The following is a 17,279-nucleotide window of genomic DNA, read 5'->3' as shown; positions in this document are numbered from 1 at the left end:
GCTGAAAATTGTGGAAGTAGTTAACGGACGAAAAACGTACGGAAGCAACTTGAAGAATAATAATAAAGAATAAAGAGAAACAGGAAAACAATAGTGTGGATGCCTTAAAGCATCCACACAATAAAGAATAAAGAGAAACAGGAAAACAATAGTGTGGATGCCTCCAGCATCCACACAACTAGAAAGTGCATTTTCTGAAGAAACTGCAGTGTGAATGCTTGAATCTGAATGTATGCACTGAAATGAATTAATTGCTGAATTTAAGTTAAAAAATTTTGAATGAAATGAAAAATACAGAAGTTTTCGCCTGAAGAAAAAAGTGCTGAACTGCTAAAAGCTGACATCCACACAGAAGAAGTTGGAAAATAGCTGAAAAAGTTTTAAATGTAAATGAGAAAAACCTAAGAAATGAGAAAAGAAAATTTAGAGTCAGAAAACATCTGAATGAATATTAAAAGTTCATATTCTTTAAATCACTGAATGACTAAAATGTGATCCCTCCACTTGGATCCACACAGTTTAAAAAGTTTAAATGTCTGAGCTTTGAAAGACACGGTGTTGGAAAGAGAAGAACAATGGCTACGTTTTGAGGGTAAAATGATGGCTGTAGACCAAACACTGTGGACACAGCAGCAGTTGAAAGAGAAGTGTTTAAGATGAATCTTGGCAGAGTGAGAGACAGCGCTCATTAAGCAGGCAGGTGTAAGCCTGGTTGCTATAGTGACTGCACCCAATGGCTCCATACACACGCACACAGACATGCGCCTCACTTTTGCTGCTTAAAATGAACAGAAAAGTCAGCCCGAAACAAATCGCTCCCAAATGAAAAGTACAAGTCGTATTGACAAAATTCTTTCACAGTGAGCGGCAGCAATGTCTAGTCTACTGAATTCTCAATTTTCATGCCTGTGGAGTTTATTATATGGATGTGGTGACAGTGTAAAAACAGCCTGTACTTCTGATTTTCAGACAAACCTTCTGAGCCATTTTAACATTGGAGTCTATGGAAGAGTTGGAGGGAGGAGGCTGTGCATTGGTGACATTTATGAAAGAACCATAACACCTATTACAATAATAAACACATTGGATGAAAGAGGACAGCGATGGCTACGTTTTGAGGGTAAAATCATACCTGTAGACCAAACACCGTGGACACAGCAGCAGTTTTAAAAAATATTTTAAGATTAATATTTTTGCTCCTCTCACTCTAGCAGTTCAACTGTCTCACTCTAGCCCCAACATTCCGTCCCATACACACCCATTATAAACTCTGAAACGGCTGAAAAAACATCATGAAACTTAAACTGGGACTGAAGAAAAAGTATAACAGATATTGAAAAGATAAATACAAGTTGAATAGTTGAATGTCTTGGCTTCGTTTTAAAGTTTGAATGGTGTCTCTATGTCAACGTATGTGGAAGTAGATACAGTTTGAAAATGAGTAAGTTGAATGAGGATTTGAAGGGTCTCCCCATTGAAATACATGGGAAATTTTTGTTGAAAAAAGTTAAATAATTTTAAAAATGTAAATGTTAAAAATGAGAAAAATACAAGCACACTATTCCAAAAGGAGAGGAATCTAACGGTGTTTGAATGGTTTTTCTAAGTTGAACGGTTTTGAAGGAGATAGAGTCCAAAAAACGTACGGAATAGATAATAAGTGTGAAGAATAACTAGAAAGTGCATTTTCTGAAGAAACTGCAGTGTGAATGCTTGAATCTGAATGTACGCACTGAAATGAATTAATTGCTGAATTTTAAGTTAAAAATAAAAATGTTGAATGAGCTGGAAAATACAGAGTTTTTAACCTGAAAACAAAAGTGCAGAACTTTTGAAAGCTGATGTTCACACAGAAGAAGTTGGAAAATAGCTGAAAAGTTTTTAAATTAAAATTTGGAAAACCTAAGAAATGAGAACAGAAAATTTAGAGTCAGAAAACATCTGAATAAATATTAAAAGTTGATATTCTTTGAATCACTGAATGACTAGAATGTGATCCCTCCACTTGGATCCACACAGTTTAAAAACTTTACATCTCTGAGCTTTGAAAGACACAGTGTTGGAAAGAGAACAACGATGGCGACGTTTTGAGGGTAAAATGATGGCTGTAGACCAAACACTGTGGACACAGCAGCAGTTGAAAGAGAAGTGTTTAAGATGAATCTTGGCACAGTGAGAGACAGAGCTCGTTAGGCAGGCAGGTGTGAGCCTGGTTGCTATAGTGACTGCACCCACTGGCTCCATACACACGCAGCGACAGACATGCGCCTCACTTTTGCTGCTTAAAATGAACAGAAAAGTCAGGTCGAAACATATTGCTCCCAAATGAAAAGTACAGGTCCTATTGACAAAATTCTTTCACCGTGAGCGACAGCAATGTCCAGTCTACCTAATTCTCAGTTTTCATGCTTGTGGAGTTTATTATATGGACGTGGTGACAGTGTAAAGACAGCCTGTACTTCTGGTTTTCAAACGAACCTTCTGAGCCATTTTAACATTAGAGTCTATGGAGGAGTTGGAGGGAGGAGGCTGTGCATTGGTGACATTTATGAAAGAACCATAACACCTAGTACAATAGTAAACACATTGGATGAAAGAGGACAGCGATGGCTACGTTTTGAGGGTAAAATCATACCTGTAGACCAAACACCGTGGACACAGCAGCAGTTTTAAAAAATATTTTAAGATTAATTTTTTTGCTCCTCTCACTCTAGCAGTTGAGCTGTCTCACTCTAGCCCCAACATTCCGTCCCATACACACCCATTATAAACTCTGAAACGGCTGAAAAAACATCATGAAACTTAAACTGGAACTGAAGAAAAAGTATAATAGATATTGAAAAGATAAATACAAGTTCAATAGTTGAATGTCTTGTCTTCGTTTTAAAGTTTGAATGGTGGCTCTATGTCAATGTATATGGAAGTAGATACAGTTTGAAAATGAGTAAGTTGAAGGAGAATTTGAAGGGTCTCCCCATTGAAATACATGGGAAATTTTTGTTGGAAAAAGTTGAATAATTTTAAAAATATAAAAGTTAAAAATGAAAGAAATAGAAGCACACCATTCCAAAAGAAGAGGAATCTAACGGTGTTTGAATGGTTTTTCTAAGTTGAACGGTTTTGAAGGAGTTAGCGTCCAAAAAACGTACAGAATGTGAAAAAATAATAATAAAGAATAGAAGAACAATACTGTGAATGCTTTTACAAGCATTCACACTAATTACAGCAATATGATGCAACAAACACAGCAGTGCTACTAATCCAAAATACTCAAAGCTTCATAGAACTGAAACAAACATTTATTTTTAGCTCCATTCTGCTGCTGATACATACTTTAGGTTTCTGAATATTAAACTTGTTGCTGCCTTTCATAGTGTGTAACTTGAAGGCCCTGAGTACTTTCTCCCACACTGAAAACACTGGAATGATAACATTATTTGAACATTACCTAATAAGACTGATTCAGGACAGACAATTAGTTATGTTAAACTTTCCTAGCAGTCCTTCACAAACAGGGAACAGTCTGTCTATTCTCTCCATCTGTCAGCTGCTGCTGGCTCTTCCTCCTCCTCTTCCTCACACACTGCTGAGTTTGTCCTGGTGGATCATCAGGGGTGCAAAGCCTCACAGATGATGTGCAGCAGTGGGTCCCTCAGTCTGTCCTCACTCTGGACACTTGCAGTCGTCACACATGGAAATCAAATGTGTGATAAGCTGCAGGATTCAAACACAAGTGTAACTTATAAATACATGTTCATACTTTTATTCCACAGTCAGAGAGAAAGAAACAGAGAGAGAGTGCAGGACAGACAGACAGGTGACAGTCTCAGGTGTATACACTGCTACAAAACAGCACAAGAGAAGGAGGATTTAGTGTTTGTGTTATTACGAGTGCTAAACAAGAAGAGTTCCCAGATGGTCCAGTGGACACATGTGTGACTCCTGTGATTAAAGCATCTTTCTTTCAGCTTAACGAGTGAACCGTCAGCTCGTTCAAACACACGTTAAAGTCCGTTTGGCTCCACACCACCGAACAGAGGCAGCAATATAACATAGCTAACATTAACAGCAGAGGTGGGACCAAGTCATTGTTTTGCAAGTCTCAAGTCTTTATCGTTAAGTCACAAGTCACTGGTGTAAAAGTCCGAGTAAAGTCACAAGTCTGAAACTTTGAATTTCAAGTCCTTTCAAGTCTTTAAAAAAAAAAGGAAAAAAAAGAATGTTGCAGTTATATGCTAAATGTAAATATTAGACCATGTAATTTTTAAATCTGTTTTTCTCAACACATGATGAAATACTGAACTTAGAAAATATACACAAATTGTGAAATTGCACCTCTGTAAAATGCAGCTCAATTAAACTTAGCTCCAAGAATAATTTTCACTGACAGTTCTGAGATAAGCTGCATGTTATTCTTGGATGCGCTTGTAGGACCGGCTTTAAAATCGCATGACAAAAATATCATACACATTAAAAAAAACAGTATCATCAATGTAGCCTGGACAACATTTGCTAGTTAGATGAAGTCAGCTTTCTCATTGTAGCAAAAGAGAAGCACCACCTACCGTTCTTTATGCAACTTCAAATGTCGGACAAAGTTGGAAGTTGTTCCATCTCTGTCTGTGATTCTCTTCTTGCATGTTTTGCATATTGCATTTCAGTTTTTTGTTGACTACTTCGTAGTTTATGTACCTGAAAAAAAATAACTACTCGCAGCATTTTTGAGCGTTTTTTTTTTTCTTTTTTGAAAAAATCTGGTTAATTTGATTGGCTGTGCTACAGCTCACGCACACAAACGTACGGAGTGTGGTTTGAATAAATGAATGAATGAATTGAATTAATGGTGCACACTTTCTATATAATATGCGTGTTAAATTTTAGATTTGGGGTGAAATATCAAGTCTTTTCAAGTAAACCGGTTCAAGTCCAATTCAAGTCCCAGGTCACTGGTGTAAAAGTCCAAGTCAAGTCACAAGTCTTAGAACATTTTTTCAAGTCAAGTCTAAAGTCATAAAATTAATGACTCGAGTCTGACTCGAGTCCAAGTCATGTGACTCGAGTCCACACCTCTGATTAACAGTGCAGTGAATCCTGCTTGTGCCGTCATATTCAGGACTGCAAACCGAGCAGCATCACTGACTTTCAGCTTGTTGTGTTTGTGGATATATGACTGACTTTAATTATCCATAAAATCATCACATTCTCTGTAAGATTAAGGTCGACTATTGAACGGCGTATATTTTAAAGTAAAGGCTTTAAAACCAAGTTAACGCTGAAAGTACAAACATCACTAATGGCCAACAGTCATGTTTTAATGTTCTTCATTATTCAACATTTGCACATAAATAAGTGACATAAAATTCAGTACTTACTTTTAAAGGTTTACTCTTCGGCCGCTCCACTTCAGCCATCTGCCGTTTTTTTCGGAAAAATTATCCACACCCACCGCCACGTTATGAAGTCTGGGATATGTTGGGCCATGAAGGATACACAGACCCATCCTTAAAATTCAAGGAAATGAAGGACGGTTTTGTCAGCCGCATTTGGAGCAGCCTTCGAATTGGGACAGCCTTTGTCGTGTCGTTGTGACGTAATCAGCCTTCAAATGCGGCCTTTAAGGCTGCAGACCCTGAATTGGGACACAGCCTTTGTTGTCCGTCTTCCTTTTCATCCTTGCCTCTGTGTTCGTATGTTTCCTGTTTTACGTTGAAAGTCTGTGTCCTATATCAGTGTATTCTGCTTTGCTTCCTTGGTCTTGTTATGTCAGATTAGCCACAGCTGTTTCTCCTCAGGTGTTTCCACTTCCCTCATTACCCTTCTGTGTATTTAAGTCCTCTCTCTCCTTCTGTTTTTTGTCAGGTCGTCTGTTGTCTACATGTCACTAAATCTCACAGAGTCTTGTTTCAACTGTGCAGGTTATGCTCATGCTCAGATTATTTCACAGTCATGTTTTTGTACGTTCCTGTTCAGTTTTACGTTATTGTCTCTTGTCCTCATTTTCATAGTTAGTTTTAATTTTTCCAGTTTAGGTTTCAGTTTAGTTCCATCTTTGTTTTGTCTCGCTTTATTTTGCTATTTTTTTCATCAGCCTAAATAAATGGCTCGTTATTTGTTATACTTAATTTCCTCTCCTCCGTATCTGCTTTTGGGTCCGCTTCACAAACACACTGGCCGCCCAGCTGTGGCACGACCTGACAAAGACTGAATGAAAACACACAGACCAAATACACACAGGAGGTGATCAGGGGAAGTGGAAACACATGGGAAAACAGCTTAGTGGAATGAAAATAATGACGCCACAGGGACACCAGAAGAAACACATGAGAACAGATAAGGGAGATGACTGAAAGTAAAAGACTGAGGACAAGACAGGGTACATAGAGGACAAGAACAGACTTAAAAATCAGGAGTTATAGAACAAACAAAAACTAGAATGAAACTCAACTAAATCCTAACTAATAATAGCAACAGAAGAACTTATGATATTTCCAATAAAAATATAAGAAATCAAAAACACTAAATAAAAGAAATAAAATACAGCACCAAATCACAACAAAAGTTGCCGCAAGGCGCTTTATATTGTAAGGTCGACCCTACAATAATACATACAGAGAAAACCCAACAATCATATGATCCCCTATGAGCAAGCACTTTGGCGACAGTGGGAAGGAAAAACTCCCTTTTAACAGGAAGAAACCTCTGGCAGAACCAGGCTCAGGGAGGGGCGGGGCCATCTGCTGCGACCGGTTGGGATGAGAGAAGGAAAACAGGATAAAGACATGCTGTGGAAGAGAGAGAGGTATTAATAACAGATATGATTCAATGCAGAGAGGTCTATTAACACATAGTGACTGCAGGAGAAACACCGAGTGCATCATGGGAATCCCCAGCAGCCTACACCTATTGCAGCATAACTAAGGGAGGATTCAGGGTCACCTGGTCCAGCCCTAACTATATGCTTTAGCAAAAAGGAAAGTTTGAAGCCTAATCTTGAAAGTAGAGATAGTGTCTGTCTCCTGAATCCAAACTGGAAGCTGGTTCCACAGAAGAGGGGCCTGAAAACTGAAGGCTCTGCCTCCCATTCTACTTTTAAATACTCTAGGAACAACAAGTAGGCCTGCAGTGTGAGAGCGAAGTGCTCTGATAGGGTGATATGGTACTACAAGGTCATTAAGATAAGATGGAGCCTAAGGGTACATCTTTCGCCATCTTACAATGCTGTGATTGCAGCTATTCCCCAACTCTCTGTGAATGGTGCTCATGGCCACTGATCAGTGGTTGTTGATCAATAGGCATGAGAATTTGCATATTAATGATCAAGGAGCTGACCTCCCAGCCCATTGTTCCTTCAGTGGTGCGAGTTTAAGTCATTATGTAAATGTACTGTTTATAAGATTGGGGAAACCTGCGGTCAGCTGAGACTGAAGAAGTCACTTGAATGAGTGACGAAACGTTTCTCCCACTGAAAACGTCCAGATGAACAGAATCAACTTTTGTGAATGAAGCTGATACTTTAGTTTACTGTATACAAATACACATACATTAAAAAGCATAGTGAACATTTACCCAAAATTTTGGGTCCTGTGGGCCCATCAGTACAGGTGGGAATGTAACAGGTGGTGCTATGTGAACTGGAAAATCAGCTCTGACCGCCACTCCTCTGATGGAGAGGAAGCTTGGGCAACACTCGGACTAGGACTAAGGGCATAATTAACTGGAATTTTAATTTAATTTATTTGAAAGAACAATTTAGTTATATTTACCTACAAATACTTCAAAGTAGGTACACTAAAATAAGAGGGCAACATATCAGGTTGTTATAGAAAACAAAGAAACAATATAATTATACCTTAAGTAATTTTAACTACTATGCAATTTCATGATAAATTTGCAGAAAAATGAACAACATTTCACCATCTTACATTGTAAATACAATTTGGGGTGCAGCATTCTAACGGGCCACAACCTATGCAGTGTGTATCGGAATGTGCAGTACCGTTTTTAAAGCCTAATCCCTTCAGTATCCCGGGTGCTCAGCTAATTTCTGCCTGCTTCACTACGGGGAGTTAACCCCGAAGGAGGACAAAACTTTGGTCCTGGAGAAAGCATCTCCCCTTGTGTCTCCCGACCACGGACAGGGGAGCGATGGCAAGGAATGGTTAACACTGGCTGACCAAGAAGGGACCCTCTCATGTAGTTAAAGGAGTGGTGAGCACTAAGAAAAACTGAGAGGCTAAAGTGGCTAACGATAAAGCCAAGTGACCGTAATTACAAGCATATTGGCCCATAGCTAAGCTAACTCACGATGGCTGCTGCTCGCTATTCTTGTGAAAACTACGGACTTGAGACCAATTACTCCAACCCGTTCATGTCGCTGACCAATGTCCCAGAGGGTGCCGCGAGCATTAGGGAAGCTAACAAAGAAAGGGCTGTGGCTAAATGTGAACATATTAACCCATTCCTGTGTGCCGAAATGGTACTGACACAAGCTAATGGAGAGGGTGTATTCGCACCACCTGATAGTCCTGCTCAGCTGCAGTTTTTCCAAACGAATCCGTTCATCGATGCTGAATGTCGCATCTATGGCCGTGAGGGAAACACAGGCAGCAATGTGAAGTATTATCCAGCTCCTTCTCCCTAAATGAAAGTGCGCTATCCAGACTCAAACCCATTTTCCTCTGCTCACATGGACAGTTATGTACATAGCACATGGGCTCCATTTAACGCAATGTTAAATACACCCATGCCGTGTATGCCTTCCAGTAGCCTTAATGAAGCCTTAAGCTATGGGCAAACCCCTGCACAGTGTCAACCCCGCTCAGAACCAGGCAAGACTCGCAGTGTGCCCTGTCAGCCCCCATCTGACAGTGAAGAGGACGGTGATCCTAGAGAGAGAGTCCCCACCCTACGTCCGGGCCAATATGACGGCACCACACCGTGGAAGGAATTTCTGCATAGGTTTGAGAGCTGCGCTTACACCAACTATTTGTCAGAAAAGACAATGACAACTCAGCTGATTTTCTGCCTAGTTGGAGCAGCAGGGGCCATTATCCACAGAAATCCCTGCTCATTAATGAGGTGTAATGAGGTGCTGCTTGGGCATCCCTTCCTCACTCAAGCTGAAGCACGTCTTGATTTCGGCAGACGCCGCATCATCCTGTTCAGTGAAGACGTGCCCTACTACCAAACCGAAGCCAGTACAAAGTCACATGCAGTGAAAATTGCTAGAACTGTGGCGGTGGAACCGGGGCAAGATGGTAAATGGTAAATGGCCTGTATTTGTATAGCGCTTTACTTAGTCCCTATGGACCCCAAAGCGCTTTACACTACATTTTCAGTCATCCACCCATTCACACACTGGTGATGGCAAGCTACATTGTAGCCACAGCTGCCCTGGGGCGCACTTACAGAGGCGAGGCTGCCGGACACTGGCGCCACCAGGCCCTCTGACCACCACCAGTAGGCAATGGGTGAAGTGTCTTGTGCCCAAGGACAAAACCACCGAGACTGTCGGAGCCGGGGCTCGAACCAGCAACCTTCTGATTACAAGACGAACTGCCAACTCTTGAGCCACGATGCCAAGAGTATATGGTGAAAGGCAATGTGCATCCAGGTGCAGCAGCTCGAGGTGACATGATGCTTAGTCCCACCAAAGGTTTTGTTGAGAAGCACAAAGAACTCATCGCCAGAATCCTAGTCAATGCCCAGCCTTCTAAAGCTCTTTAACCCCGGGAATAAATCTGTAACAATTAAGGAAGGATCCACTGCCGGGCTTCTCCAGCCAGCTGAGGCCGGAGGAGCCCGGAACCCTCCATGGTCTCCCCAGCTGCAGATTCACTGACCAGCCCTCCTGCGGATCCTCTGCACCTGCAGGAGCTCTATGCCCAGAGCTCCACAGACCTCAATGACTATGAACAGCTCCAACTAAAACGCTTGCTTTGCACTTATGGACATGTGTTTTCTACAGGGTCTGCCAACCTGGGCCGAACCAGCCTCGTACAGCACAACATCATAACCCTTCCTGGTGCCCCAGTCAAACAACATCCACGAAGAATGGCAGGGGAAAAGCAGCAACACGCTGACCAGCAGATCTACGACAGCCTACAGAGCGGTCTCGCCCAATGCAGCTGCAGCAGCTGGGCCTCGGCCATCGTTATGGTGTGTAAGAAAGATGGGACATACCGTCTCTGCATTGACTACAGGGCTCTCAACGACTGCACCATAACAGACGCCTACCTGCTACCCCACATCCAGGAGACGCTGGACACACTCTCAACTGCCAGATGGTTCAGCACATTAGACCTCACATAAGGCTACTGACAGGTTGAACTGACGCCTAGAGCATGCAGGGCCACCGCTTTCTGCACTAGGACAGGCCTCTTTGAGTGGAACATCATGCCATTTGGACTATGCAATGCCCCGGCGACATTCCATCGGCTGATGGACCGCATCCTGGCTGGCATGCAGTGGGAGACCTGCCTGGTCTACTTGGATGACATCATCGTGCTCGCTAAGGACGTGTCAGGGATGCTGCAACGGCTTGGCCAGGTATTTTATAGACTTCAACAAGCTAACTTGAAACTGAAACCTGCCAAATGCTGCCTCTTTCACCGCGAAGTTGCTTATCTTGGCCACGTGGTATCCGAGCATGGTGTGGCTACCAACCCCAGCAAAGTTCAAAAAGTCCAGATGTGGCCTACACCTACGTCCATCCAGGAGGTCAGACGCTTCATCGGCCTGGCCACATATTACTGCCGGTTCGTGAAAGACTTTGCCTCTAAAGCCAAACCCCTACACAACCTGACCAAGAAAAACACACATTTTCAATGGCATGCTCAGCACCAAGCAGCTTTTGACAAGCTAGAGTGTCGTCTCACCTCTGCCCCTGTTCTTGGCTATCCTCTTGACCATGGTGAAATGATACTGGACACTGATGCTAGTGACACAGGCATTGGTGCTGCGCTGTCACAGATGCAACAGGGCGTGGAACATGTGTTGGCATATGGCAGTCATAAACTATCAAAAACTAAACAAAACTACTGCACCACACGACGTGAACTACTAGCCGTTGTGGATTTCACATCCCATTTTCACCAGTACCTCCTCGGACGGCCTTACAAAGTGCGCACAGACCTGCACAGTCCTGTCCATGCAAAGTGCAGGACCCCTCCACAGATCTCGGGGGGACCAGTCATCGGGCGGTCCAATGCAAGTTGAACGCTGACACCAGCCCCCTGTTACTGAGTACGGTTGGGGTAGAGGTACAACCGGCTACTACAACTGTGTGTCCAGTGGGGGTAGGTCATAACACTCCTACACCAGACACAAAGACTTTAGACCAAACTACTCTTACCATGTCAGACATTTTATGCCAGAATACTCCTACCAACACAGACGTCTCAGCTGACTGAGAAAATGTATGTGACTAAACCCTTGATACTGCTTATTTGTTTTATGGCTGGACCATGGGGGACCCAGCTACTAAGACATACTGGGCTCAATGTAAACGACTCTACCTCAGAGATTGAGTTCTGGTCCGTCACTTCTACTGCCTTGACGAGACCCAGTTCTACCCCCAAATCGTACTGCCACGCAAGCTACATCCAGAGGTGATGAGCCAGATGCACGAAGGGCCAGTCGGCGGACATTTTGGTGTCGAGAGGACTGTGGCCAGACAAGAACCCGATTCTATTGGTATCACATGAGGGAAGGCGTCGCACTCTGGTGCCGTACTTGTACCAGCTGATGTTCGGCCGAGAACTGAATGAGCCAGTGGACCTTGTCGCAGGTTTACCTCCCGATCCAGAAAACCAACCCTCAGCTCCAGAGTATGCGCAGCAGATGCACGAGCTAATGGAGCTGACCCACCTCATCACCAGGGAAGCCCTGCGTGAGTCAGTCACACGCGCAAAGAGACAATACCACAATAACTGTTGCCACACACAGTATAAGATTGGAGATCCTGTGTGGTATCTCAAAGGAACACGTCACATCAAGAACAAGGTCAAAAAGTTTCTTTCATCGTATGAAGGACCATTCTTTGTCCTGGGGCATTTGGATGACCTAGTTTATCAGATCCAGAAGAACCCAACCCTGGACAATACCTGGGTCCTGGATCAAGCTCATCATTGGTCAGCTACAGAGGTCCCACCACCAGCTTTAGAGGATGACCCAGCAGATCATGATCTGGGTCTGCACAGTCTGTTCTCCACTGCAGCTGGCAATGGCCCCAGCTTCTCTCAGCCATCCATCTCAGTTGCAGCCAATCCCGCTCCGGTTGTGCTTGTCTCATCATCCCCTTCCCATGTAGACCATGAGAATGGTGAGGGTGCGATGGGTGAGCCAGACCATCTGGGCCAGCAGTTTCAACGACCAACTCGTCGGCGCAGAGCACCAGACCGGTATGGTGTGTGGGTCACTTAGCTCGGTTTATCTACCATGGACAGTTCCAAGTAGGACTGAAGATTCAGTTCGAGTTTTAAATCATTTCAGTCTCCTACAGTCTTAGCTACACAGTTTAAGAGTGGTATATCTTTTTTTGATTGTTCGAGTATTGATATAAGAAAAAAAAAGTAACTGAAGAACCTATGGGGCTATCTTCATGCACTTGTCCATTTGTATTTGTTCCTTCCTAGATGGTAGGATAAGTTAGTTATTCCCAATTGCCACATAATAGTTACAATTGTGTAATTTCTTTCCTACTTTACTGCACTTGAAATGCTTTATTTTGCACATGTATGTACACCATAGTTGAGCTAATGTTTTCTTTGTCACTGAGGTGCACTAGTTAATACTATGCCTCACCTTATATGCAGTAATGGCTAACACATTTATCTCTTGTGGACTCTAAGCTGTATAGAGATTATGTACCAGTTCTGTGCATAGCAATGCTGGAGTGGGATTATTGTTTAATTGCTATCCAGAGTGCGGGTAGTGTTGCGGGATTTGCCGGCTTGTGTGTGGCTGGGTGCCGTGTGAGGAGTGTAGGTGATAAGCCAACTGTATTTACTGACTCTGACTGCAGCAGCTGTTACATCCTTCTCACACTGCTCTCACTGACGTCTCTGGAGTGTGTTACTGAGGCGCACCACCACCATCGTTATGGTTTGGTTCTGCATATGAACAAATACGTCTGTTTCTCTCATACATCCTTACACTCAGTGTGTCTGCTGGTATTGTGTTAGACAGGCCGGCCTCCACAGACAAAACTTCGGCCCTGAATCCTTGTAACACACTGCTGAGCTTCAGCCTCACTTCAACTGTGAACAATGAACTGCTTTTACCTCAAAATCGGTTTCAAGAAGAGTGTCTGTGCTCGTGCAGAATGCTTCTACGTGTCTTATCATTCTCTGCAGAGCTCTGAGCAGCCTTATCTATGAGCTCAGAGACTGGAGCATCAGACTCATCCTGAAGGCTGAGTGAAGGCTGAGGTCTGCCCTCAGGACCTCAGGCCGATAGTTACTTCTTGTTGTTGCTGTAACTTTTAAGAACAGTGTGCCCAGCTGTAGTTTTTCATGTCCAAATCCAGAAACTGGTAGACAGTGCAGCTGTGTTTCTCCTGTTTCCTTGTCCACCTGCAGTCAGCCCGGTTTAATGTGAATTTCGCTGTAGATTTTATCGAGACATGCAAAATAAAAACAAATAATTTCAAAACATTTCTGCACTAAGAGACTAACAAACTGAGGACCTCATCGTAGAACTGATTATAATTTTTTTTAAACACAGCGTCTCTGTGGCTTTTAAACCCCAAAACACACTGCCAAAAATCGGTCCACCCCAAGGATCGGGTCCCCTGACACAAACAGATTAATGCGCACAATCTGATATCGTCGTGTTGGTGTTGTTCCCAGATCATCATACTAAATGTTGTTCCAGGATCAACATTGCTGTGATGTCATAGTTTTGCGACTTCGGGAAAAACCGCCATAAAACAAAAAACTGTACTTAAGCTGCGAGAAACCGCCTCTGTCCGCCGATCAACGGACCCTGACCCTAATCCTAACCCTAACCCTTTAATAAACGGTAAGCAGAATTGATATTGTCCTTGCAACATTTGAATTTCATAAATGCACGAATGGCTTGGCGCGCAAAAGAATAACGTCACAACATTCTGATTGGTCACTTGCAATGTTGATCCTGGAACAACATTTTCATGATGATCTGGGAACAACACCAACACGACGATATCAGATCATCCGATTAGCACTAATGCAGTGTACGCTGTTAAGTTAAGTGCGTGGAGGACTCTCTGTGAATGGTCTTTATCGCCATTGATCAGTGGTCTTTGATCAGTCACCATGACAAGTGGCATATTAATGATCACGGAGCTGACCTCACAGCCCATTGTTCATTCAGTGGTGCTAGTTTCAGTCATTATGCAAATGTCCTGTTTATAAGGTTGGAAACCTGCAGTCAGCTGAGACTGAAGAAGTCACCCGATGAAACGTTTCTCCCACTGAAAACGTCCAGATGAACAGAATCAAGCTTTTGGGCTGTCCATGTTTAATGGAGTGACAATAAAGAAAAGTATCTATTTCAAACTTTTTCCTGATGTCTCTCATCCACAGAGACCGACGTTGTTCCTTTTCAGGTTTCTGCAGGAGGATATTAACTAAACCTGGAGTGTTTTCAGCTAAAAGCGATGCTGCTGTCAGTTTCATAACCTCAGACTGATGACGTAGTAAGCAGAGACCTCCAAAATAAATATAAAAAGTATATATAGCATTAAAACACAAACAGGCTTCGCGTTACTGTCTGTTGCTTCACCACCGACGGCTGCCGCTCAGAACCTTTGAGGCCTTCAGACACAAAAACAGAGTTATAAATTAATCCACGCGTGTATTTGTATTGATCAATTTATCCTTCTCAGTACAGCATGAAAGCGGAAGCAAAATGTTTGCTTGCACGTTTTCAGCCAACGCTGCACCACAAATTTATATGAATATCATTTTTTAAAGCGAACTCCAATTGGTGAGTTCGTGATCGGACAGACTTCCTGTGTGTCGTTGAATAAATATATACATGTTACGATTTCATGTTTTTTTAAAAATACATATAGATATAATATTATTTAATTGTTTTCATGTGTACTTTCTGCTTAACGGCGACGTTTGGATTTTGTTTTTATTTGGTATTTGCAGCGTCGTCGTGACGTTTGACGTATGAAAGTGCGTGCTGACGCTGCGTGGGGCCGTTTTCCCTCCTCGTTGACAAAGCTGTGCGGTGGATGTTGAGCTAAAGCGCTTCCATCGCTGAACTTTCTGACTCTGTAGCTTGGTCAGTCCGGACGGAAGGCAAACAGAGAGGCGGGTGTCACATCAGTGTTACAGGTCAATGTCTTTTTAAACGTTCATTTTGTCTGCCTTAGTTTTGTTTTGCTATCGTTCACTTAGCCGCAAAGCTAGCTAGATAGCTAGCTGCTTAGCATTAGCTTGACGCAGGTAACTCGTAACAGCGATTAAACCGCGCGCCTGTAAACATCCAGGACTACGGTGAGTTTGAAACGGGGTAATCTAAACCTTTACAGCGCCCTCTTCAAAGGGAGAACCGGCTGTTTGGTAGCTCGGTGTGTGTCGGCTGGATTCACGGAGCTAACTTGTTGTTAGCGGGAGCGGAAATATTGCTACACGAGTTCACCTGCGGTTTGGAGCTGGTTTGGTCTGGCTCGGACTCACCCGGTTAGGAGCCGGGATAGCACCTACTATAGACCCGCCCAGTTTTTCCAACATTAACGTTTGTGTTTCGGATGTTTGTGACTAACCGGCGGATCAGCTCGGTTAGCCGCACGTGGAGGCGAATCGAGGTCAGCGAGAAATGACCGATATCGTGATAATGTGCTCACAAAAGTCATTAAAACGAGGGTAAGGGTAAACGCGTGCAGTTTCTGTCAGCTGAGGTCATTTTGCAGCCGTGAAGCATTTAAAGAATTCCACCTTAAATGCTTCCTGGCTGTGGATTCGTGGAGCGAAGGTTTGACCCATGGGTTCATGTGTCTGTTTCCATCCCTGGCAAAGAGAATAAATGAGAAGCCTGATTTGAAACAAAACAACAAACCACAGCTGGAATCAACATCTGGCATTTATTGTGTGTAAGAGGGTCAGGGTCTCTCACACACACTCTCCAAACCCCCAGAACCTCATCACAGACGAACCACGGCCATCTCAGCTAAAACAAGGTGCGAATATTGAATGAGTAAACTTATAAAAGACTCAGCGTCAGTGAATGTGTGATTATCAGTGCCTCTGTAGGAGAAATGCTGTTGCATGTTGTTCGAACATGTAGAAAGAGCCCCGAGCTAATTATCCAACACAGAGGTTTGTTTTTCGACTAAAACGCATCAGTGCCGATGTGTCGCGTGTCAAATGTACTCAGAGGAGACCGAGAGCACCAGGACATCTAACCAGCACAAAAGATGCTTTAAAACAGGAAGTGCAGTGATTTCTAATTAGGAGTGAGAGCAGTCGTTGTCCTCGTGTTCTCAGATATACAGAAGAACACTTCATCGGAACACTGCAGTCACAGGATTGTAAGTACTGTTGTAATTAAATTCATTCCCACAAACACTTGCTGAAGGGCACTGCTGCCCTCAGTTAGCAGAAGCAGCGTTTGCACTGTTGAGCAACAACAGGACAGAGCTGAACACCACCTGATGGTGTTCCTCCCTCCCTTATTTGTAATGAGACATAAAAGCTGTAGCGCTTTTGGTCCAAGCTTTGCCGGGGCTGAGTGTAAGTGTGTTCCTGTTGTAGAGAGTAACACTGCAGATGCTGAGTCCAGCTGTTCCTCTGCCTGTAACAGTTGCTACATGTGGAGCATGTGCAGTTTAACAGCTGGACGGAGCTTGTGGTCTGAACCAGTGAGTGAGCAGTAAGCCACACCCCAAACAGACACACAAATTAAACCTAAAAGAACCAGTGTGGGTTTAAGTGAAGCTGTTGCTCTCCATTAGACGCCATCGACAAACACAGCAGCAGAAAACAGGAGCTGCACATCTGCTGCAGCCTCAATCGGTTAGTCGGTGTGACTGAAGAAAAACGTTTGTGATCTAAACTGTACGATTGTGTTTGTGTCCACAGAGACTTATGCTGTCCTGCTAGCAGGGCAAGATGTTCAACAAATCATTTGGGACTCCCTTCGGTGGTGGGACGGGAGGATTTGGCACCTCGTCCACGTTCGGTCAGCAAAGTAAGTGAATTTCTTTTTGTACAGGAGCGTGAGCTCGATCCCTCGGGCCAGTCAGAAATGGCAAACATCCAAACTAATGTGGAAGAAATGATGAG

At 43.3% G+C, this 17,279-nt stretch overlaps 1 protein-coding gene across 4 annotated transcripts in view; it reads left to right on the top strand.

The window, feature by feature from the left end:
- Positions 1 to 15,164: 15,164 nt before the first annotated feature.
- Positions 15,165 to 17,279, top strand: part of nup98 (nucleoporin 98 and 96 precursor) — a 27,817-nt gene continuing 25,702 nt past the window's right edge. For all 4 annotated transcript variants that reach the window (XM_039617926.1, XM_039617925.1, XM_039617924.1 and 1 more), the window contains exons 1-2: positions 15,165 to 15,329; positions 17,076 to 17,184. In XM_039617926.1, the coding sequence (XP_039473860.1) occupies positions 17,106 to 17,184 (79 nt within the window). In that variant the 5' untranslated portion in view covers positions 15,165 to 15,329; positions 17,076 to 17,105. The remainder of the gene's footprint in view (positions 15,330 to 17,075; positions 17,185 to 17,279) is intronic.

Source organism: Oreochromis aureus, linkage group 10 (assembly GCF_013358895.1).
Source record: "Oreochromis aureus strain Israel breed Guangdong linkage group 10, ZZ_aureus, whole genome shotgun sequence".
NCBI lineage: Eukaryota > Metazoa > Chordata > Actinopteri > Cichliformes > Cichlidae > Oreochromis > Oreochromis aureus.
Note: the sequence above shows the minus strand (reverse complement) of the source record. Positions and strands in the feature narration are given on the sequence as shown.